This window comes from Carcharhinus amblyrhynchos, chromosome 6, assembly GCF_965287045.1.
Source record: "Carcharhinus amblyrhynchos chromosome 6, sCarAmb.v2.hapA, whole genome shotgun sequence".
Classification (NCBI taxonomy): domain Eukaryota; kingdom Metazoa; phylum Chordata; class Chondrichthyes; order Carcharhiniformes; family Carcharhinidae; genus Carcharhinus; species Carcharhinus amblyrhynchos.
This window is the reverse complement of record NC_137329.1, coordinates 118,606,465-118,629,941: the sequence shown is the minus strand read 5'-3', so window position 1 is coordinate 118,629,941 and position 23,477 is coordinate 118,606,465. Positions and strand designations below refer to the sequence as shown.

The 23,477-nt window shown below is 42.8% G+C and overlaps 2 protein-coding genes and 1 non-coding gene across 4 annotated transcripts in view; 2 read left to right on the top strand and 1 right to left on the bottom strand.

Moving 5' to 3' along the window:
- The window catches only part of xpot (exportin, tRNA (nuclear export receptor for tRNAs)), a 58,048-nt gene extending 44,146 nt beyond the window's left edge, over window positions 1–13,902 (bottom strand). Inside the window, exons 1-7 of one of the 2 annotated variants that reach the window (XM_080191297.1) lie at window positions 13,798–13,902; window positions 12,346–12,468; window positions 9,018–9,100; window positions 8,759–8,815; window positions 3,764–3,833; window positions 2,647–2,874; window positions 239–423 (exon numbers count right to left, since the gene is read on the bottom strand). In XM_080191297.1, the coding sequence (XP_080047423.1) occupies window positions 239–423; window positions 2,647–2,874; window positions 3,764–3,833; window positions 8,759–8,815; window positions 9,018–9,100; window positions 12,346–12,408 (686 nt within the window). In that variant the 5' untranslated portion in view covers window positions 12,409–12,468; window positions 13,798–13,902. The remainder of the gene's footprint in view (window positions 1–238; window positions 424–2,646; window positions 2,875–3,763; window positions 3,834–8,758; window positions 8,816–9,017; window positions 9,101–12,345; window positions 12,469–13,797) is intronic. The other variant, XM_080191298.1, reaches the window with a different exon arrangement.
- Window positions 13,903–14,417: 515 nt separating this feature from the next.
- On the top strand, window positions 14,418–22,464 carry rpl18a (ribosomal protein L18a). Its single transcript, XM_080191296.1, has 5 exons — window positions 14,418–14,504; window positions 15,990–16,169; window positions 18,742–18,871; window positions 22,102–22,211; window positions 22,322–22,464. The coding sequence occupies exons 1-5, from the start codon at window positions 14,487–14,489 to the stop codon at window positions 22,412–22,414; spliced, it is 531 nt and encodes a 176-aa protein (XP_080047422.1). The 5' UTR covers window positions 14,418–14,486; the 3' UTR covers window positions 22,415–22,464.
- On the top strand, window positions 15,790–15,920 carry LOC145344631 (small nucleolar RNA SNORA68). The gene has a single exon (XR_013886927.1). It is a non-coding gene; the product is annotated as a small nucleolar RNA SNORA68 (small nucleolar RNA).
- Window positions 22,465–23,477: the final 1,013 nt, after the last annotated feature.

The following is a 23,477-nucleotide window of genomic DNA, read 5'->3' as shown; positions in this document are numbered from 1 at the left end:
TTGGACTCTCTCCAAGGCCAGAACATCTTTCCTTAGGGCCCAAAACTGCTCACAATATTCCAAATGTATTCCAAAATCCCACCTAAGCCCTAATTCACACACATACCAATGATGGAGAATTACACAAATAATTCTGATGGGGCTCTATTTATATAAACAGATGGATGCCTTTTATTTTACAACAATCAAGAGAAAAATAATTTTGGCTGAAAACAAAAGTGTCCAATCAAACACGTACCTGTCATTTGCTATCAGATTCAAGTCAATCCAGGATACAAAGGCTCCCACAACCTCAAGGCACTGACATGTTAGTTCAGAGTTGGTCTCCTGATAGGTATGCAGGATCTGGTACCAGGATTCCACGAGATTAGGTATACATTGTTCCCTCATTGCATCCTTTATTAAAGTATTCCGTCTACACTCCTGTCGTGACAGAACATACTTAACTTGTTGAAAGATTGTTTTAATAATATTGTTTTTACAAACGCGATCAACACTTTTAATGAAAGGGATAAGGGAATTAAACACTTAAAAAGTGAACAGATGAACTCAATCAAGTATTTATACTTGTCGTTTGTACTCGGAATTAAAATTTCCAAATCTTCACTCAGCAATCTAACTATGTTAGGCATTGCGGGTTTTAAACAAAAAGAAAATACGCGGTTTGCAACATGCACCAGTTATATTCTCAGAGCTCTGGCCTGTAGATACAACCTGAAAAGTAAAACAGCACCCTGTGCAACGCCCTAATGATATCAGGGAATCATGTGATCAGCTTAAAGAAATCATGCAACCATTCAAATACGTAACAATTCTGCTATTTTTCAGGATCCATACAATGGACATGCCTTCATTAGAGGACAGGTTTAGGGTACGCACAGATAGCACGTACAGGAAGAAGCTCACCAAGTAAGGTGCATAAAAAAAGGCTTTATGCTGCCTAAGCTATAAACCTTTCTATGGTTATCCTAAAGTACAACTTGCCTAAATCAAGAACCTTGGAAATTATGCTAAGGCTGGCAGGGAGTGAACCTAATGCAGACAGATATGACTTGCACTATAATTAAATCAGTTTGAACCCACCTCCAACACCATTATATTTATCAATTCTGTGCAAACGAATGTTTAGTTTTGTGATTAGCTGTTGGATTTTCCACTCAGCATATATGCGATACTACAAAATTCAAAATCATAACCAGTTGGCAGAAAAATAGCAATATACTATTATAATAGGCCTACAGAAAGACAGAGGTTTAAGGAGACATCCAAAGATGGAGAATAGCAAGGTAGAGTGCTTCAGGAAGGCGTTTGAGAAATAAGAACTAAGTGGGTCTGTCGCTGATGTTGGTACAAAACGGGGAGGCATGCAGGAGGCCAGGATACACAGAAAGCCAAGAGTCAGAGTGGAGAAGGAATACCAACCATTTTACATCGAGGTTTTGCTAGTCACGAGTTGCCATTATCACGATTGTCCTTGGTGCATCCAATGTGCCAGAGGGAGAGGCATGACTAAAGTTCCTATCCCTAATCACCACATGGAATTGAACAGACATCAAGCCTAATAATGGAATATCAAACACTTGCTGCACTGCCTAGAGTAGGCAGATCATTGAAGTACTAATAGGACACAGCCACCAACGCAATCATGGCTCCACAAGCTTTCAAAAAAGTAACGCATACAAGAACTGATGAGAAATAACATATTTTGAACTCAAAGTGGGTGCATTGACTCTCTATAAAGTTAGCTATGGGGTTCAACATAAATTAGTAAGAATTCTTTAGTGAAATAAAAATTCCTTTTATTCTCCAGCCTTTAAATTTTCAGTAAAATTGCTTTCTGTTCTTTCCAACTCTCAAATTCTCCATACCGAATTTCAGGAACTCATACAATCTGCTTTTTAATCCGATCTAAGTTCTCACTGGCCAACAGACCGACAAATCAGCCCCAAACAGAGTAATGTGTGTGGAGTTTGCACATAGTCTACAGGGCAGAAGGAGGCCATTTGGCCCACTGAGTGTGCCACTAAGGGGCAATTTATCACGGCCAAGCATTCTAACTCGCACATCTTTGGAGCGTGGGAGGAAACCAGAGCACTCAGAAGAAACGCGCACAGACACAGGGAGAACATGCAGACTCCACAGACAGCGACCCGAGGCTGGAATCAAACCTGGATCCCTGGCGCTGAGAGGCAACAGTGCTAACTACTGTGCCACCCACACACTTCTCCCTGCATCTAAGTGGGTTTCCTCCAGGTGCTGCAGTTTCCTCCCACAGTTCCAAGATGTGCAGGTTAGATGGATTAGCCATGGGAAACTTGTGGGGTTACAGGGTAGGGTAAGATACTTTGTCAGAACTGCTGCAAACTCAATGGGCCAAAGGACCTCTACTACACTGAGGGGTTCTGCAATTCTATGATTTATTAGTGCAAAAGTGCCAGCTATTTTGAGAAGAGGCACATAAATGTTTAAATTTCACTAATAGGAGAACATGCCAGAAATAGCTATGTGCTGCAGTTGCATACACTTAACTCATGGCACAGCAACAACACACTTTACAAAAATCACAACTTTTGAAGCCAGTTGCATACTTTAGTGTCAAACAAGTGAGGACAGATCATACACGTGAAAAATCAAATTTGTGCTCACCGTTCTTACCTCTGCTGTATGAACAATGTCTCGATCTACCACTTCCGCATCGATGGCCATAAGGATTCGCAGATAGAGGTCAACTCCTCGAGGATTGAGGCCAACGACTGAGAGAATGTCAAAGAAAAACTTGGGCCACTTAGTAAGATACTCCGCTAAAAAAAGCATAGCAAAGACTTGAGCCGCTTTGTTGCGAATAAAAGTCTTCTCTGGCTGTAGACTCACCGTCTGTGGAGAGTAAAAGGTAAAACGGTTCAACGTTTAAGAGATGTTCAGAAGTACCTGCTATCCACAGAGTCAGGAACTTGTGCAAACAGAAGGCTAAGGAAAGACTAAGGAAATTTGGCATGTCAGCTACAACTCTCACCAACTTTTACAGATGCATCATAGAAAGTGTTCTTTCTGATAGAATGCATCAGAAAGAATGTATCAATCTGATTGGTATGGCTCCTGCTCTGCCCAAGACCGCAAGGAATTACAAAAGATCATGAATGTAGCCCAATCCATCACACAAACTAGCCTTCTATCCGTTGACTCTGTTTACACTTCCCACTGCCTCGGAAAAGCAGCCAGCAAAATCAAGGATCCCACGCACCTCGAACATTCTCTCTTCCACCTTCTTCCGTTGGGAAAAAGATACAAAAGTCTGACACTACATTCTATATTTTCTAGTTTCCATTTCTATGAATGGTATGTTTTGTCTGTATAGCGTGCAAAAAAAATACTTTTCACTGTATGTGACCATAATAAATGAAATCAGGAAATCAAAAATAAAACATTTTAGTCACAAGTTATAATGATGAGATGGCAATTTCACAAGGAAGGGACAGAAGCAATTTTAAACAAAAGATCCAGATTTCTCCTCCTCACATCTCTTATCAGAATAATATAACAAAGGCAGCCATTCGTCCCACCACACTTATGCCAACTTTATGAAAGCTATCCAATTAGCTCCGCTCCCTGGCTCTTTCCCATATGACAAAGTTAATTATTTAAAAGTTACTTGCAAGGCAAGAACCAGAACCAGTTTTGAAAGCTCATGCATTCCTAGTCAGGTGGCCAGTTTCAGGATTCTGGTCGGTGCAGTAAGTATAGACAGGGCAGTGACACAACTCACCTGAGCCTGAAGCCAGGTCATCATGGTTTGTCTAATGAGTTGATGTTGTGCTCCAGTTAGAACAGCATACCTGTTACATAAAAACACACTCACTTTTTATACACAACATTCACAAGACATGGCTGGAATAATAAAAATAGCTTGCAATAGGAAGTCACATTAGAATGCCACAGTATCATTCAGACCATACAGTCAAGTCAACATTTTACACCTGAGTTCTTTTATTATTAAAAGGGAAAGACTTGTTTAATACAGCGGTGCTCAGTGGCATATTGGTTAGCTGCCTCTCAGTCATGATGTGGATATGCCAGCGTTGGACTGGGGTAAACACAGTAAAAAGTCACTAGTGAGTTTACTATCAAATAAATCGGTTGGACTTAAACCTGGTGTTGTCAGACTTTTTACTGCATCTCAGTGCCAGAGATCTGGGTTTGATTCCCAGCTGGGGTCACTATCTGTGCTGAGCCTGCATGGATTTCCTCCCGGTGCACCGGTTTCCTTCCCACAGTCCGAAACACGTGCTGGTTGGGTGCACTGGCCATGCTAAATTCTCCCTCAGTGTACCCAAACAGATGCCTCAGTGGCATATACATGGCCTCAGCTTTTTACCATTTATATAGATGATCTGGAGGAGGGAACCGAGTGTAGAGTGTCGAAATTTGCTGATGACACCAAGATTGGGGGAACGGCAAATTGTGCGGAGGGTGTGGAGAGTCTGCAGAAGGATCTAGATAGGCTGGGCGAATGGGCCAGGAAATGGCAAATGGAATTTAATGTTGGCAAGTGTGAGGTGGTCCACTTTGGTAGGAAGAATGGTAGGAAGGACTATTACTTACGGGGCGAAAAACTGCAGCAGGCGACGGTGCAGAGGGACCTCGGGGTCCTTGTGCATGAGTCGCAAAAACCCAGCTTGCAGGTGCAGCAGGTGGTCAGGAAGGTGAATGGGATGCTGGCCTTCATAGCGAGGGGGATTGAATATAAAAGTAGGGAGGTCTTGCTGCGGCTATATAGGGCATTGGTGAGGCCGCAGCTGGAGTACTGTGTGCAGTTTTGGGCGCCGCACCTGCGCAAAGATATTTTGGCCTTGGAGGGAGTGCAGAGGAGGTTTACTAGGCTGATACCGGAGTTGAGGGGGTTGAGCTATGAGGAGAGGCTGAATAAACTGGGCTTGTACTCATTAGAGTTTAGAAGAATGAGGGGAGATCTCATTGAGACGTATAAGATGATGAATGGGATGGATAGGATAGAGGTGGAAAGACTCTTCCCGCTCAAAAAAGACAGTAGGAATAGGGGGCAAAGCCTCAAGATAAAAGGGGGGCGGTTTAGAACGGAGTTGAGGAGGAACTTCTTCACTCAAAGGGTGGTGAATCTCTGGAATTCTCTGCCCGTTGAAGTGGTGGAGGCTGCCTCGCTAAATATTTTTAAGACGCGGGTTGATGGGTTTTTGATAGGAGAGGGGATTAAGGGTTATGGGGAGAGGGCGGGAAAGTGGAACTGAGCAGCGACAGATCAGCCATGATCTTATTGAATGGCGGGGCAGGCTTGAAGGGCTGGATGGCCTACTCCTGCTCCTATTTCTTATGTTCTTATGCCTGAGTGTGGTGACTAGGAGATTTTCACGGTAACTTCATTGCAGTGTTGTCGTAAGCCTACTTGTGATAACCGTAAACAAACTAAAAACATTTTCAAAGCACTAAGTAGCCCTTTTTGAATTGTAATCGCTTTTGTAATGTAGAAAACATAGCAGCCACCTTGTGCATTGCAAGCTCCCACAGACAGTAATATTTTCATGACCAGAAAGTATACTTTAGGGATGTCAATGGAAGTTGCGACACTAGGGAGAATTCTCCTTCTCTTCCAAAGAATGCTGCAGGGTCTTCTGAGGGTGATAACAGGACCACAACCTAACATCTCATGTGAAAGATAGTGCAGCACTCCCTCAAGTCCCTGAAATTAGGACTTAACCCCAAAGCTTCAAGAAGACGAGACCATGTTGTTGTCAACTGAGTTACGACTGTCAATCTATCAGGATCAGTCATTGTGGCACACCACACAGCACATACAGCAGAGTTCACTGCATCCAATTTCCCTGTCAACTTTATAAACAGAGGCCCTAACTAAATGCTGTTGGTGACCTTGAATCTCACAGACTTAGAGCTGGAAGCTTACTCCCAAACACACTGGCACCAGACAACTATCATCCTTAGCCCTCAGCAAAAAAGGCAGTGTGCTCCTAAGGTCATGCCAGCTACATATTCCCCAACAGCACACTGAAATAAGTCATGTGAAAATCCATGGGTTAAAAAAGGCAAACGCTCAAAAAGGCAAAATTCAAAAAGGGAAAATGAAAACATCTCAACACTGCCATTTGGACTTGGTTGGTCAGTCATTTTATTCCTGCCATTTAAATATTTCTACCTTCAACGTGAAGAATTGTGAGTCTGTCCTGAAACCAAATCTATGGATTTAGAAAAATCACTCCGAGTGCAATGGAGGAGGCCATTTGGCCCACAATACCTAGACCAGCTCCCTGAACCCTGTTAGTATTTCGGCCCACTGGTATGGCTTCTGCTTTGACAAAGACTGAAAGGAACGACGAGGGGTTGTGAACGTCACCCAGTTCTTTGTGCAAACCAGTTTCCCATTGACTCAGTCTACACTTCCTGCTGCATCAGTAAAGCAGCCAGCATAATTAAGGACCAACGCATCTCGGACATTCTCGCTTCCATCTTCTTCTGTTGGGAAAAAGATACAAAAGCCCAAGGCCATGTACCAACTGACTCAAGAACAGGTTCTTCCCTCTGTCATCAAGACTTTTGAATAGACCTACCATATATTAAGCTGATCTTTTTATGCACCCTAGTTATGACTGTAACACTATATTCTGAACCCTCTCCTTCCCTTTTCCACTCTATACTCTATCAATGATATGTTTTGATTGTATAGCGTGCAAGAAGCAATACTTTTCATTATCTCAATAAATGTAACAATAAATCAAATCATTGCCCTGTGCTTTTTGCATAGCACTTTATATATTTTCCTTTGAAGTATACATGTCCAACACCCTTTCAAAAGTTACTGTTGAATCTGCTTCCATTGCCCTTTGAGCAGTAAATTACAGGTCACAACTCGCTGAAAAAATTCTTCTCTTCATATTCCTTTGGCCCAAGGCTTTTTTGACAATTATTTTTAAATCTGCTATCATCTGCTTACTTAGCCACCTGCCAGTGGAGACAGGTCCTTCCAAATACAAAAATCCTCTTAGTCAGTCAATCCTAACACAATGCTCGTGATAGCGGTGTACTGAATGACAGTAATTACAGCATGAAAGGTTCCATTATAATGGTTAAAGGACTTGATGGAAAAATGATTACAGCAAACGCAAACCGAGGTTTGAAGATTCAGTGATTAAAACAATGCAAAAGATCACAACATCTACAACAAAATTAAAGAAAGAGACGAAGCCATTGATCAGAAATGCGACAAAAAGTAACACTGATGGATGTTTTCCAGTTGTGTGCACTACTTTCACCCTGATCATGTTTCCTCCTTCAAGATCCTTCACTCAGTGTAACACTGAGAAGGATCAAGCAATTTCAACAACACTTACATACCATGCTTTGCGACTTAAACTAACATGCTCAATACACAGTTAGAAAACATCACGCTAGTAGTAATTAATAACTAGGGAATATTAATATTTCTGCAGAAATGGCTTCTCAATGAATTCTAAAAGTAGAATCAATTTATACACACACACAAATATTAATCGCACAGCAATTGACTATTTCTTAAAAAAAGATATGTTGCTGAAGCTTTTCATCTTGCACCCATCAGGACAAATGCAAAAATGCCCAATTTCAAACTATCACAGCAATTTATACTATAGGACACAGGGACTCTGGTTGGTTGGCCAGTTGACTCTGATTAGCTCTAGGCATTGCTCTAGAGAAAGCAGAGAATTTAGGTTCCCCGAGCTGCTGGATAATTTAAAAAAGATGCAAAGCTTGAACGTATTCCTTTTGTTTGCAAGGAACATAAGAGCTAGGAGCAGGAGTAGGCCATCTGGCCCCTCTAGCCTGCACCGTCATTCAATAAGATCATGGCTGATCTTTATGTGGACTCAGCTCCGCATACCTGCCCATTCACCATAATCCTTAATTCCTTTACTGTTCAAAAATTTATCTACCCTTGCCTTAAAAACGTTCAACGAGGTAGCCTCAATTGTTTTACTGGGCAGGGAATTCCACATGCTCTCAACCCTTTGGGTGAAGAAGTTCCTCCTCAACTCAGTCCTAAATTTGCACCCCCTTATTTTGAGCCCATGACCCCTAGTTCTAGTTTCACCTGCCAGTAGAAACAGCCTCCCTGCTTCTATCTATTCCTGTCATAATCTTATATGTTTCTACAAGATCCGCCCTCATTCTTCTGAATTCCAATGACTATAGCCCCAGTCTACTCAGGCTCCGCTCATAAGCCAACCCAGTGAATCTCCTTTCACCCCCTTCCAGTGCCAGTACATCCCTGTATACGAACACTATGTTGCTTCGAGCAAGATAAATGAGGTATGTTATGAGCTTAAGTGATTCTCTTAAATTGGTTGTTAGTGTGGCTATTGGCAGAGTCAGGGTTGTTCAGCAAGTGCTGCCAACCACTGGATCAAATCGAACAGTAGATGTTTTGAATATTTAATTTTATTCAAGTAATGAGCATTAATTTGGGATTCACTGGTGTTCCTATATATAGAAGCGGCCTGAAGCTGTGGTGCTGCAATTTGCATCTTTACTGTACGCACTGTAAATAAAAGCTTATGAAGCATGTAAAAAATTGACTGCAGTTCAGTCCTTCGCTTTCTGGAACACAGACACACACACACACCCCCACAGACACATCCATGCGCACACCCTCCCATCATCCACAGACACATCCACCCACCCACACACACCTACAGACAGATACCATACAGCACATGTGGCATAATATACGCACTCTTACCTGAACTTAATTTGATGTTCTAATACTTGAATACAAAAGAATTTTACATGGTCATCACTGCGGGGAAGGAAAAAAAAACAATTGCAGTTGGTTTGTCTCTTCTTGTTGAGATACAGCACCAATTATTCATAAAGTTCACCAACCCAAATACAGAAAACCGGACATGCTTAATTTCCTCTCCCATCTACCTCTAAAACAACACGCAAGCTTCCTTTACAAAAATTATACAATGGAGAGCAAAGTGCATGCAAGCTCCTACCTGTATATTCCCTGTGCTAACGCTTCAGCACACACTTGCCACGCATGCTGGGAAACCTTCAGCTGTTCAAAGTATGCCAAAGCCTAGAGAATGGGTTCAAAAAAAAGAGGGAGACAGCTTAATATTTTCATCCTGGATAGGTACCTTTTCTCGTTCCCTGATTTGCTTCCCTCCTTAAGATGCCAATCTTTTCATAGAATCCTTACAGTGCAAGGGGCCACTCAGCCCATTGTGTCTACCCCAACCACAATCCCACCCAGGCCCTATTCCCATAACCTCATATTTACCTTGTTAATCCCCCAGACACTAGGGTCAATATAGCACGGCCAATCAACCTAACCCACGGATCTTTGGACTGTGGGAGAAAATCGGAGCACTCGGAGGAAACACATGCAGACACAGGGAGAATGTGTAAACTCCACAGAGACTGTTACCCGAGGCTGGAATCAGATCCGAGTCCTTGACGCTCTGAGACAGAAGTGCTAACCGCTGTGCCGCCCCAGTTTACAGATGCAAAGGCTCGCCAAGTGATCATTCATTGTCCGTGCACTCAGACAGTGACTGTCAACAAGCAATTCTGGAGCATGCACAGACACTAGCACGGACATGACCACAGCTGGTACCAAGGACAACCAACGTGCCCCAACAGGATTTCAGCTGAGATCATCTAATCCTGTACAGTTAAATTATCAGCCCTGGGACTTTCTGGCTCACATGCCTTCGAAGACCTGAAGATGCTGACTTTATTCAGCTGGTCACTGGGAGGTTCAGGAGTTAATTCCCAAAGGCGACCAAAGACCCTTCAAGGACAGGTTCCTGTATGCCAGGTCACTCTCCTCAGTTTTACTGTGATCAGAGCACAAGGAATCACAACAAGAGAAAGAACCAGCCATCAGGCCTATTCCTTCCAGAGACTGCATGTAATCAGCCTTAAAATATATGTGGGACCCAGGGCTTTATAAAGCACAGCAAGCATACTAAACATGGATACTAAGAAATCTCACAACACCAAGTTAAAGTCCAAAAGGTTTATTAGGCATGATGAAGGAACAGCACTCCGACAGCTCATGCTACCAAATAAACCTGTTGGACTTCAATCTGGTATTGAGACTTCTTACTGTGGCCACCCCAGTCCAATGTCAGCATCTCCACATCATGGCTACCACAAACATGGATAATCCACCAGTACTGCTCCAGCTAGATTATGGTGTCCAATTTTGAGCTCAGATTAAATCGAGTCAATATTCAAGGAAGACAAATACTTTTTACACGATGAATGGTTAGGATTTGGAACACACCGTCTGATAGGCCAGTGGATACACATTCAATTGCAGCTTTCAAAAACAAATTGGCCTAACGTAAGAAAACTGCAGGGATATGGGGAAGAAATTAGGGAATGGGACTAACTGGATCACAATTCCAAAGTTCCATACTGGGACAAATGGCCTCCTTCTGGGGCAGTGGAAGAGGGCCTAGGGTCAAACTCTGTCGGAGGGTCAGTGCAGACTCGATGGGCCAAATGGCCTCCTTCTCCATTGTAGGGATTCTATGATAATTCGACAGAATTGATTCTACTTAACCTGTTTGGCCCACAGCGAAGGCCATGCACAAATAGTCTCCGATGCTAACCAAACAAAGCTCGGGAAATCCTGTTATCCTGTTTGCTCCAAGTTCAGTGCCTCCCGAGCAATAGGGGTAGCAAGGCCTCTGGATTGTTTCTATTCAGCTCAAACAGTGCCCTTCACCTTTCATTCCATTCATGGATATTTGCTGCGTTGCTTTTTGAGGAATTAAATGATCACAGGATCAAGTGTTTTTCCCCTCGGAAGCTTTTTGACATACTGGGGAGTGGCTCAATCACCTTGCAGAGCTCTGTAAGCTCATTGCTCATGAAGGCAAGCTCATGTTGTGGAATATCTTAGACCAACATTCACACAGCATCTTTCGTTCAAATGTCAAGCAGCTTCTATTCTTGGGGAGACCATCTCCACTGGTCAACGTGGAGACTTCTCCAATGATACAGAGTTTCAAAACAGTTATATATACAATTCTAATTGTGTTGCAATCTCGGTGCCACCTACAACAGAATAATCAAAGGGACTGGAATCGAGGACAGTGACACAGGATAATCACCACCATGTGAGCCAAATAAAGAATGGAGGCAGCCATTATCTCAAGCAAATTGCCTCAGACAAATCCATTCACCCCTGTCATAGGAGGAGAGAAAGAAATCTTAACATAAAATGATCAACTCTGGAGCCAGGGACAGTTCAGGATCCAAAATGTGATGTAGTTTAGTGAAAGATTATACATTTTTGTCAAAAAAATTCTTTAAATGGGGAGAAACTTCAGAGTTCTTTGGGACAGAGGGATCTGGGTGTCCTCGTGCACGAATACAGAAAACCAGTATGCAGAGGTACAGTGGGTTACAAGGAAGGCAATTGGAATTTTGGCATTTATTGCAAAAGGAATAGAGTGTAAAAGTTGGGAAATCTTGCTGCAACTGTTCAAAGCATTAAGTGAGATCACACCTGGAGTAGTGTATACCGTTTTGGCCCCCTTACTTAAGGAAAGATGCAATTGCATTGGAAGTAGTTCAGAGAACGTTCACTAGATTGATTCCAGAGATGAGGGATTTGTGTAATGAACAGAAATTGAACGATTTAGGCCGATACTCCAGAGTTTAGAAGAAGAGATTATAATTGTGGTGTACAAGAACATGGCTTGAGTTTGGTGATTTGAATTATAGCAAGAGTGTGGCATGGTGGTTAGCACTACTGCCTCACAGCGCCAGGGATCCAGGTTCGATTCCTGGCCTGAGTCAGCTTCTGTGTGGAGTTGGCACATTCTCCCCATGTCTGCCTGGGTTTCCTCCAATTGCTCCTCCCACAGTCCAAAAATGTGTGGGTTAGTTTGAATGGCCATACTAAATTGCTCCTTAGTGTTAAGGGGATTAGTAGGGTAAATACGTGGGGTTATGGGAATAGGGCCTGGGTGGGATTGTTGTTGGTGCAAACTCGATGGGCTGAGTGACCTCCTTCTGCACTGTAGGCATTTTATGGTTCTATGAAAAGCCTGAATTTTCTTCAGATATTTTATTTTCCATTAATTTTATGGAATTTGCTCATACCCCACACTAAAAATTACAAATTTAACATTTATATACATAATACAACACCAGTGATGAACTGGCTATCGATTTGCTTCACGTTGATATTGTTTATCAGATAACATGCACTGAATCTTCACACACAAAATATTAAGTCCCTTTCAGCAGAAGAAAACGGTGTTGGAGATTGTCCATTATTTTAATTCAAACTCAACTCACCCTCTGCCTGAAGCTGGCATCTGCATTTGGGTTCAGACCCAACAGTGCTTGTTCATCCATCATTGCCGATTACCTATTCTTGACAGTAGGTCTGCTCTCTTTCCATTTACAGACTTTAGGCATCTGTCAGTGGTAACAAATAAAAAAAGCACGGCTGATTTTCACATACACCAGTGATACTAAACTCAGCAGAAACTAGCTGACGCTTATTTTCCTGTGCATTCTACCTATTTGAGCAATCATGCCCCTCCACCCCAATTAGACTGCAGTAAATTCTGCCATTATCTAAAAACCTGCTTTGCTGGAACAGGATGCTGCTACTGTGCTGTATGATGCAATAGCCTGACATCCTGAGCAAAATGTACCCTCAAGCATCTGTTTTAGAGTGAAGTTACAGAATCAAAGACATCAATCTCAAATTTAGTAGTGAAGTTGCTTTATCCTCTTTCCTCCTGACCAGGGGGGAAAAAAAAAAGAGGGTAGGTGAGGTGCTGCTGAAGTGGAATACAAATTTCAACACAAAGTCCAATTTTAATAACGGGTATCAGCAATTTATCAAATCCATCGGAGTAAAAGAAAGATATTGATGGAAATGAGCGAGTCTCACGCCCACCCACAGCCTTCACCTGTGTGGGTCTTTGTGGGAAAGAGACCACTTTATCAGCATGTCAAAGAATAATTTACCCCGGAAAATAGAAGTGGATCTTTTGTAATGTGGACCTGTGGGAGGGTGCGATCAGGTGAAAAACAAGAATGCTAGCAAAGTAGTGAGAGCTGGAGGGATTGGGGCAAGGAAGGAGGGTGGACAAGGGGGAAGGGGTGGGACGTCAGGGGGTGGGAGACAGGTGCCATGGGACAAGAGGGAGGGGGTGTGGGGTGCCAGTGGAGGGGAGGGAGCATACAGGGGGTGGTGGTGGTGGTGGTGGTGGGGGTGGGGGGGGGGGTGGAAAGGAGATGAAAAACGAATGGAATGCAAGGGGTTGGGAGAGTGGGGTGCCAGTGGGGGCGGGAGAAGGGATTTGGGCTGCCAGGGGAGAATGGGGGAGGGGAAGGGGAAAGGAGGGGGAGGATCTGTCAGGGGAGAGTGGGGGAAGATGAGCTGCCCGAGAACGGGGGAGATGGGCTACCAGGGGAGTGAGGGAAGAGGAGATCTGCCAGGGAAGAGTGGTAGTGGTGGGGGGTAGGGGGCGCGGGAAGAGATGAGGGAGATGGACTGCCAGGGGAGAGAGGAGATGGCTGTCAGAAGAGAGGGGAGCGTGGGGGGAGATGGGCTGCCAGGGGAGAGTGGGTGAAATGGGGAGGGTGAGTGGAAGTACCAGGGAGGGGGGGGAAAGTAAAAGAAAAGGAGAGTCAGATGGGGAATGAAAGGATGTGGCGGTGGGAAAGGAGGTGTGGAGCCACTGGGTCCCAGCCGCTGCGCTGTGTGTGTGTGCGCCCGTGTGCCACCTTTACCTTCCCTCAGTCCCGGCGCCAACACCTCGCGGCTGCAGCTCCACCGGAAGTGTGGGGCCCAACTGGGGTCGTGACCCCCCCGGAACTAATCCCTATTTAAAATCAATTAAGAAAAAAAAAGCAGGGTTTTATATTCTATTTCACACTTTATTCTATTCCGTCAGCTACAAACAACGTGGAGATGATCGGCGAAACCAGTCTTTACCAATTAGCGTGGCGGGGTTTGGGGGTTGTGTCAAAGCGCGCACCTGATTGGTGCAAACCGGGAAGAGTTTTTGTCTGAATTACTGAACGTTTATTCCATTTAATTACTGATTGTACTTTTAAATGTTTTTGTGAATAACCTGGTCCCGCTCTTCCTTCATTTAAATCCTTTAATTTGGAAATTTCAACCAATTAGCCACCACGTTCGAAAGCCAAGACCTCATTTCCGGTGAGGGCGTTTTAGTGCACTCCCCGTCGTCATTTCCGGTGAGGTCGTGTGGGGGGCATCTAAACCAATCAGATGCAGTGAGACCTTGGCCGTTGTCATTTCCGGTGATGGAGGGGTCGCCTCAGCCAATGAACGGTGGCAATTTACGCAGCGCACACGCAGTCAGTGCCGTCACTTCTTGTGGAGGGGGAAGTGTCGTGCGGGGTTGTTGGCGACGTAATTTCCTCTTTTCAGTGGCAGGCGAGCGAGAGGCGACATGAAGGCTTCGGGCACCGTATGTTCAGGCGGCGGGAATGTGGCTTTGGGGACCGGGAGCGGCTGCTGCTTCACCGCCTGGGAATAGGCGGCTTACAGCCCGCGGGGAGGGAAGCTGGAGGGCCTAACAAGGCTTCCGCTGCAAGGGCAAACGTTAATATAATCTTGTCCTGTCTGTAGGAGGATCCTTCAACATGGCGGCCATGGCTGTGTGTGTGACGGGGGAGAATGGAGCCATGTGCTATCTCTGGCTGCAGGAGCAGAACCTGGTTCCCGGTGCTGTAACTGGGGCCAGTTTAATACCTGCTCTTTGTGCAGAGAAAAAGGGGAAGAAACGCCACTAACTTTACATCCAATACGTTATAAGTTAAACAGAAAGTGGTGGAAAATTTCACAGGCCTGACAGCATCTTGGGAGAGAATAGAGCCAACGTTTCAAGTCTGGATGACCCTTCATCAGAGCTGAAATTATATAATAAATTAAACTCTGAATCAAGTGCAGACTTCATATTAGACATTGCTTTAGTGAATGGGTCAATCAAAACTCTGGAGTTATTCTCCTTTAGCATCTTTTTAAATTTGTCCACCTTATCCTCCCCTTCCCCCCCCCCATACTCATTTTTAACAGGATAATTCTTGAAATTGTGGAATGTAGATTGGACATTATTGGAAATGCCTAGTAGCATTTGTGGAGAGGCAAAAATGATCCTTTGACTAGTTAGGTTTTTGATGAGAAGGGTTATCATCAACTTGAAACATTAAGATAAAATGCAAAATACTGTGGATGCTGGAATCTGAAACAATAACTGGAAAATCTCAGCAAGCCTGACAGCACCTGTGGAAAGAGAATAGAGCCAACATTTTGAGCCTGGATGACCGGAGCTCTGATGAAGGGTCGTCTAGACTTGAAACGTTGGCTCTATTCTCTCTCCACATGTGCTTTCAGACCTGCTGAGATTATCTAGCATTTTTCTGTTTTTGAACCTGAAACGTTAGCTCATTTATAAAGGACAGAAAAGCTAGCAGTGCTGGCAGCATCTGTGGGGAGCTGTTTTAGGTCTGACGTTTCAGCAGAACGTTAAGTAGTTTCTCCTGCAGATGTTGATTAGTTCTGGAAATTTTGTGTTTTCAGTTTAAAATTACCACTTTTCAGTGGTGTGACTTGATGAAGATAGAAAATTGTATTTCCACTAGTGGCAAAATGCTGATGGGGAAATGCCAATGTGTGGATGTGTTTTGAAGGAACAGTGAAAATAGGGGGGTATTATTTATGCCACTTTGTAGATAGTGCTGTTTACCTCTGATATTGCACACCAAACCCAAAGACATTATTCTTTACTGTTTTAATGCCTTTTTACTAGTGTGCAGAAATTAATTGCACCTTGTCGCCTTTGGAAACTTGTGTTTCACAAAGTGAAATTGAAGATGCTACATGAATTGTGGTGAGGATGTGAGATATGTTTATTATGGATGATATGTTCATTTATATTTTACATGTATTTCAGCTTAAGGAATACAAGGTGATTGGGCGGCGCCTGCCCTCGGCTAAGGAGCCTAACCCTGCGCTCTATCGGATGCGCATCTTTGCTCCAAATCATATTGTTGCCAAATCTCGATTCTGGTACTTCATTTCACTGATGAAGAAGCTGAAAAAGTCTGCCGGCGAAATAGTCTATTGTGGACTGGTAAATTTGTTTGTTTAGCTGTTTAAAAATGTGTACCATTTTAATTATCAATTTTTCTGTATGTGATGTTGGAGTGCTGTGTTGCAGGTACTGCGTGTCAATGTAGACAACGCTGAGAAGCTCATTAACTTCCCAAATTCTGTTTTCACCACCCTTTGGTCTTCTGGTAGCCGAATAGCCAAGTCGCCCATGTAGTTTCCTTCATTTTAGTCCAGATGCAGGAATGCTCGCTAGCCATTTAAGACCAACTTGTGCCTCAGAAGCATTGAGATTAGACTAATGAATCGCAGTTCACATTGCATTGCTGATCCATATTTGGCAGGTGAACTTGATAAATATTAAAGTGCCCTATAGCTATTGTCAATTCCAAATCTTGCTATCTATTTATAGGGGGTTTCTGCCTCAAATACTTTGCCAGTGAATCCCAGACCCCCACCACTGTCTGGGTGAAAAACATACTCTTTAACTCCCCTCTAATCCTTCTATCCTTACTTTAAATCTATTACCTCAGGTATTGAACACCGCCAGGGGAAATCCATCCTTCCTATACATGCTTTTCTAGAACCTGCATTACAGCCTCCTTTGCTTAAACAAGACCAAACTCCACTAATTTTTACTTAGCTAAAATTCTCCATTTGCCAAAACTACCTCTGTACCTTCTAGTATCATAGAATCCCTGCAGTGCAGAAGGAGGCCATTCAGCTCATCGAGTCTGCACTGACCACAATCCCAGCCTGGCTGTATCCCCATAACACCATGCATTTACCCTAGCTAGTCCCCCTGACACTGAGGGGCAATTTAGCATGGCCAATCTACCTAATCCGTACATCTTTGGACTGTGGGAGGAAATCTGCACAGACACGGGGAGAATGTGCAAACTCTACATAGTGACCCAAGCCAGGAATCGAATCCAGGTCCCTGGCATTGTGAGGCAGCAGTGCTAACCACCATGACACCCAGTATGATTGCATACTTGTTGTATTGTGGTATCTAGCTGTGAATAAACTAGTAAATTCTGCACTCTTACATTCTACACCTTGGCTAATAGTGAAAAGTATGCTGCATTAACCACCTTGTGTACAAATCCTGCTTTTGGTGTTCATTTGAGAACGTGCCACCTGAGTAGCATGGATTGATGGTTGATTAACAGAAGAGTAACAGTTAGCATGATTGTGTGAATGCACACATGTTAAGTAACATTGAAACCCATGTGTCAAACCTCATAGGAGCTTCTCAGAAGTAGACTTGTGGAGTTGAGGAAATGTATTGATTGCAGATAAGTTAACAGAAACAAACTGATCATTTTTGGTTTGGCAGAAGTACTGCAAGATCTGTGCTGGGACCTCAGCTACAGTATTTGCAATGTATATCAAATGACTTGGGTGAGAGGGCTTAGTGGAATGTATCCAAAATGATGCAAAGTTATGTGGGAAAACGAGCAGTGAGGAAGATTCAAGGGTTCTGACAGGTTGAGTGAGTGGGCAAGAAAATGGCAGGTGGAACATGATTGTGAGGAAGTGTGAAATTATCCAAATTGGAAGGAAAAATAGCATAGAATGTTTTAAATGATGAGGTTCACTAGACAGAATCCTGGGCGAGAGGGTCATCCTCAGAGGAGAGATTGAGAAGACTGGGGCTATATCCCTTGGAATTTAAAATAATTCGAAGAGATCCAATTGAAACGCCGTGTCTTAGGTGGCTTGACGAGACAGATGCAGGGAGGGTGTTGGAGATCAAAATCTCAGAATAAGGTATTAGCTATTTACAACTGAAATGAGGAACGCAGTAGTTGAAGGGCTGCGGTGAATCTTTGGAATCTGAATGCACAGTCAAGAGTACGTTCAAGACAAACATCTTTGTGTATGAAGTGGATATTGGACTGGATTTGAAGTAGATAATCAACCATGACTATTGAATATCAGAAGGGTCTGAATGGCCTGCTGCTAGTCTTGTTTTTTGTTCTATTTCCATTGAGTGGAGATCTTTATCCATTTCAAGCTTTTCAGTGCTTTTATTCATCTGTGGATGAACTGTGCTGGGGTCTGTTCTGCTGTTATGGTCTTCATAATTAATTTCAATACATCTCCCTCTACAGCCTTGAAGATTTTTTTATTTTCATCTTTTCCATTTTGTCTAATCTCCTAAAATGCCCTTTCGTTCAAGATGTGGAGAGCCCTTGAAGTTGGTGACATGTTGGAGAGGCTGATTTCAGCCCCACCCCATTCCTGTTACTCACCCCCATTGCATTGCTTTACTTCAAACTTTATTTAGAATATATTAGGAATCTATCTGAAAAGCATGGACCACATCTGAGACTGTTTCAATTCCACTCCTTTTTCCAGTGAACCATCTGCCCCCTTTAAAGCAGACCTTATTCATCCACAGTCTGATGTGAATATTGAGAGAAAGGTGGCAGCTCCTGTGTATTGTTCTGAACCACATCCCCGAAACAAAATCTGGGGGAATGGGTCCCGCAGGGATCTTGGATCTGAAATATGAATGATCTGGGACTAGGATTTGCTTCTGTTTGCATTTTGTCGCAGCGTGGCTAATGACTGTTTAATTGTTGCAGGTTTTTGAGAAGTCACCCGCAAAAGTAAAGAACTTTGGTATCTGGTTGCGTTATGACTCTCGAAGTGGAACCCACAATATGTACAGGGAGTACAGGGACCTGACCACTGCTGGTGCTGTCACTCAGTGCTGTAAGTAGCTTTATGGTGTAAAGTGTATCATCTAGGACAATTGCTCTTATTGAAGAGTAACGTGAATTATAGAAAACAATTGCAGCACGTGTATAATGCAAGGTTTTTTTGTGCTTAATTCTGCTGATATGCAACAGAACTTATAATTTAGCACAACAGAAGCCCCACATGACACCATCCTGAATGTAAATTGCTCCACTTCACATCTTTAAAAATCCTCCAAAAAAACCCACTTTCCACGTTTGAAACACAGATTATGAATGAATATCCAGATACTTCCCTGGTTGTGTAGAACTGTCACGTTTTAGACCTAGTTGTGATTTTGTGATACAAAATCCTAGCTAACCTTGGTAGTTAACCAAGATTTATTCAACAAATTCTGCATTTTATCAGTACTACATATAGGTTTCTATAGGTTATGGAGAAAAAGCAGGATTAGGTTATTGAGTTGGATGATCAGCAATGACCCTTATGAATGGCAGAGCAGGCTTGTGGGACCAAATGCCTTCCTCCTGCCCCTGTTGTCTATGTTTCTACATCTGCAGAGCGGTAACTGCAAAATATTGGATTGAATTGCTCAATTTTAAGGTGATGTGGAGATGCTGGCATTGGACTGGGATTGGCATAGTAAGAAGTCTCACAACATCAGGTTAAAGTCCAACAAGTTTATTTGTAATCACGAGCTTTTGGAGTACTGCTCCTTCATCAAGTGAGTGGACTCTCCACTCATCTGATAAAGGAGCAGTGCTCCCAAAGCTCATGATTACAAATAAACCTGTTGGACTTTAACCTGCTGTTGTGAGATTTCTTATTGCAACTTTAAGATGACAATAAGTATAAATCTGTCACTCTTGGTAATTAAAACACTATTTACTAAAGATCATGATTTAAAAACGTATTATACATCAGTGTATTGAATGGCGATATGGACTAGAGCAGGGCATGGGATCTACTCTTCCATTTATGTTCTTTAAAGCATCAAATAGTGTACCACCAGGTCCTAACACAGACCTGGATAAAAGGAGTTAAACATTGAAATTACAGCAACATCAAGATACACCACTTCATTGGGGATAACCCACGCAGTAATATTCGGGAACATGACGTGTGTGTATACAACAGTTACTCCGCAGTGCTGCAATTTTCAAAATAGGTTCTGTTTTTGAAAAACAGGGAAGGAAAGTTATATTTAAAATTAAAGTATATCTATGTTCCCAGATCTCTTCCTGCATCGGTGGGCAATTAGAGATGGGCAAAAAAATGAAAGAATAAAAGAAAGTTGAGCCAGATTTTTCTGTCCGTTTCCATAGCTGGTTGTTCCTGGAATAGGTCACCAGAATGCTTCAATAAAAACAAATTACTGGGGATGCTGGAATCTAAATCCAAAAGAGAAAATGCTGGAAAATCTCAGCAGGTCTGGCAGCATCTGTAAGGACAGAAAAGAGCTGACGTTTTGAGTGCAGACAACCTTTAGTCAAAACCAGAATTGCCAGAATGTCTATATTATACCCAAGAAAAAGCACAATTAAGCAGGCCACAAGTTAATGCCTCATGACCAATCTCCTAAATTTGTGACTGTGTAGCATGAAGACAAGCATGGTTAAAATAAACATAGCAAACTATATTCTGTCCTACTGTAGGAGGGCTGGTTCAGGGGTGTTTGTTCCCTTCACTTAAAAACATTCAGCAGCTGGTTTCACATCCTCAGACTTGAGAAAAATAAAAATCTTTTATAACACAATCCCACTTGCCCTTGCATCAAGTGGCTTCAGCTACTCTGGATATATCCATGAAGCATTATTCCAACTAACATTTAAATACATAAGCACATAAAGGGTTTGCCAAGTATTTGATAACTATTGAAGTATTTCAGTGTGTTCAGTGTTGTAATGTTGGAAATGTGGTGGGCGGTTTATGCACAGCAAGCTCTCACCAGATCGCAACCTGGGTCTGGATAAAAGCAGCAAAACTTTGAAATTACAGCAATTTCAAAATATTCTATATCACTGGGAATAACCCACAGTGTGACTTTTTTTTAAAATTCAAGAACGTGGAAGTAAGTATTACTTCAGTAGCACAGTGGTTAGAACTGCTGCCTCACAGCGGCAGGGCCCAGGTTCAATTCCTGGCTTGGGTCACTGTGTGGAATTAGCACATTGTCCCTGTGTGTGTGTGTGTGTGTGTGTGTGTGTGTGTGTGTGTGTGTGTGTGTGTGTGTGTGTGTGTGTGTGGGTTTCCTCCGGGTGCTCCAGTTTGCCCCCTCAATCCAAAGATGTGCAGGTTAGGTGGATTGGCCATGCCAAATTGTCCAGCAGTCTCAGGGGACTAGCTAGGATAAATGAGGTTATGGGGATAGGAATTGTGATCGGTGTAGACTCGATGGACCGAAAGTACTGTAGAGATTCTATGATTCATAGTTAAATAGATGGAAACACGAGTCCCAACTTTTTTACATCATTGGTAGGTGGTGGGGACAATCGATTCGGGAAATTCTGATTAACCCACCCCCATTGACTCACTATTTCCAAAACTTGTAATTTCACTCCTGAGGCCCAGCCCCTCTCTCTCTCTCTCTCTCTCTATCTCTTCCCCCACCTCTTCCCTTCCTTTTTAAAGATGTTTCTTTGCCTTAATTTTGTAACTGGGCTTTTGAACATTTCTATTAGTTATTTTTAGATTGTGTCAATGTTTAGTTTAATTATGATAAAGCATCAAAGAATGTGGGCTTGGTAGATTGAAGAGCCTCATGTAATTGCAATGTCGCCTTTATGTATTTTCTAGATTTTAAAAAATAATCTGGGATCAAATGTTTTTGGCTTCAAAGGCATCTCAGTGATTGAAATCTTCTGGCATTAATTTCTAAAAAGCTGCATTCAGATTTGAGTTGACATTTAAGTTGTGGTGGATTTGGAGAATTCAGACTAGCAGCACCTGGTTGTTTGATGCGGGCTGTCCTTAAACATGATGGCTTATTTGAATTTCAAAAATAAGGCAGATCTGTCAGTATCCATAGCTAGCTAATAAGAACACTTAGTTAACATATATGGATCACGCAGGTGTCGTTTGAAGATAGAAATTATGGGCGACTGGCATTTTAAATTTCAATAAGTGTGATGAGTCATCGGAATAATGTTTGCAGGCATGAAACGGCTGATCCCGCAGAGGCATAACTCTTCAGTATTATTTGTTTTGGTTTCCTGATGCCTTTCTTTATTTGCCACTGTTTGTAGACCGTGATATGGGAGCTCGCCATCGTGCCCGGGCTCACTCTATTCAGATCATGAAGGTAGAGGAGATTGCATCCAGCAAGTGTCGTCGTCCTGCTGTTAAGCAGTTCCATGTAAGTATTGGATGTGATGCAGCTTGATGGTGCAAGTTGTTTGGCAACTTGAATCTTTTGCTTTTAGGCACCACTTTGTTTCTGACATTGTCCATTTAATGATTTTCCAGAACTCCAAGATCAAGTTCCCTCTGCCACACCGAATCTTGCGTCAACAGCACAAGCCACGTTTCACCACCAAGAGACCAAACACTTTCTTCTAAAATGTATTGACTATTGGAACTTTGTGAAAATAAAAGTCTGCCTGACAGTTTATGATTCCCATCTCCTCCTTTAGGTGTAGGAATAGTTTTATTTGTATGTCTGACCTTCAGTCACATCTTTAATGTGATTCATGGTTTTATTGAATAACAGATCAGGTTTGATGGGCCAAATGGTTTGCACCCCTCATTTCTTATGTTCTTAATACTGTCTCATCCTGGTTTGGTTTGTGTGGAGGACAGATGTGGCCTTTCTGCAACTGCACCAGTCAGTAACCTCTACTGCCTTGATTCAAGAACAAAGACAGCAGGAATATGGGAAATCGCCTCAAAGTTACATACCATCCTGACTTTAAAAAATCACAACTAGTTCGATTTTTTTTTGCCCATCTCTAATTGCCCATGTGAATTTTTATTCATTCATGAGACATGTGTGTCGCTGGATGGCCAGCATTTATTGCCCATCCCTAGGGCAGTTAAGAATCAACCACATTTGCTGTGGCTCTTGAGTCACATGTAGGCCAGACCAGGTAAGGACAGCAGATTTCCTTCCCTAAAAGACATTAGTGAACCAGATGGGGTTTTTTTTGAGAATGGTTTCGTGGACATCACTAGGTTCTCGATTCCACATTTTTTTAATTAATTCAAATCCCACCTTCTGCTGTAGTGGGATTTGAACCTGGGTCCCCAGATCATTAATAGTTTCTGGAATAATAGTCTGGCGATACTATCACTACACCATCACCTACCTGATTTGAGGTACTGAAGCTACTTAACTAAACTGTGGGATGTCCCTACACTACTCTGGTTCAAAAAGGTGGCTCGCTACCGTCGTGTGGATGATTGGGTATTACCAAAAAATGCTGGCCTACTCCGTGATGCTAACATTCAATGAACAAAATCGCCAGGTGCTATGCTGCAGGGATGTTGCCCAGCAGAGTGCTCTCCAAGCTGTGTAAAGGGCTGGGGAGGTAGGGTAATGATCTGGATTAAGGCTAACTTCCTTCCTCACCGCGGTATGGCTGAATTACAATCTCTTAATCAGAAGCAAGTGCTATTTTACTGA

Coding starts and splice junctions, on each gene's coding strand:
- rpl18a (XM_080191296.1), top strand. Junction 16,170..18,741: donor AAATAGTCTATTGTGGACTG/GTAAATTTGTTT, acceptor TAATTGTTGCAG/GTTTTTGAGAAGTCACCCGC. Junction 22,212..22,321: donor CTGCTGTTAAGCAGTTCCAT/GTAAGTATTGGA, acceptor ATGATTTTCCAG/AACTCCAAGATCAAGTTCCC.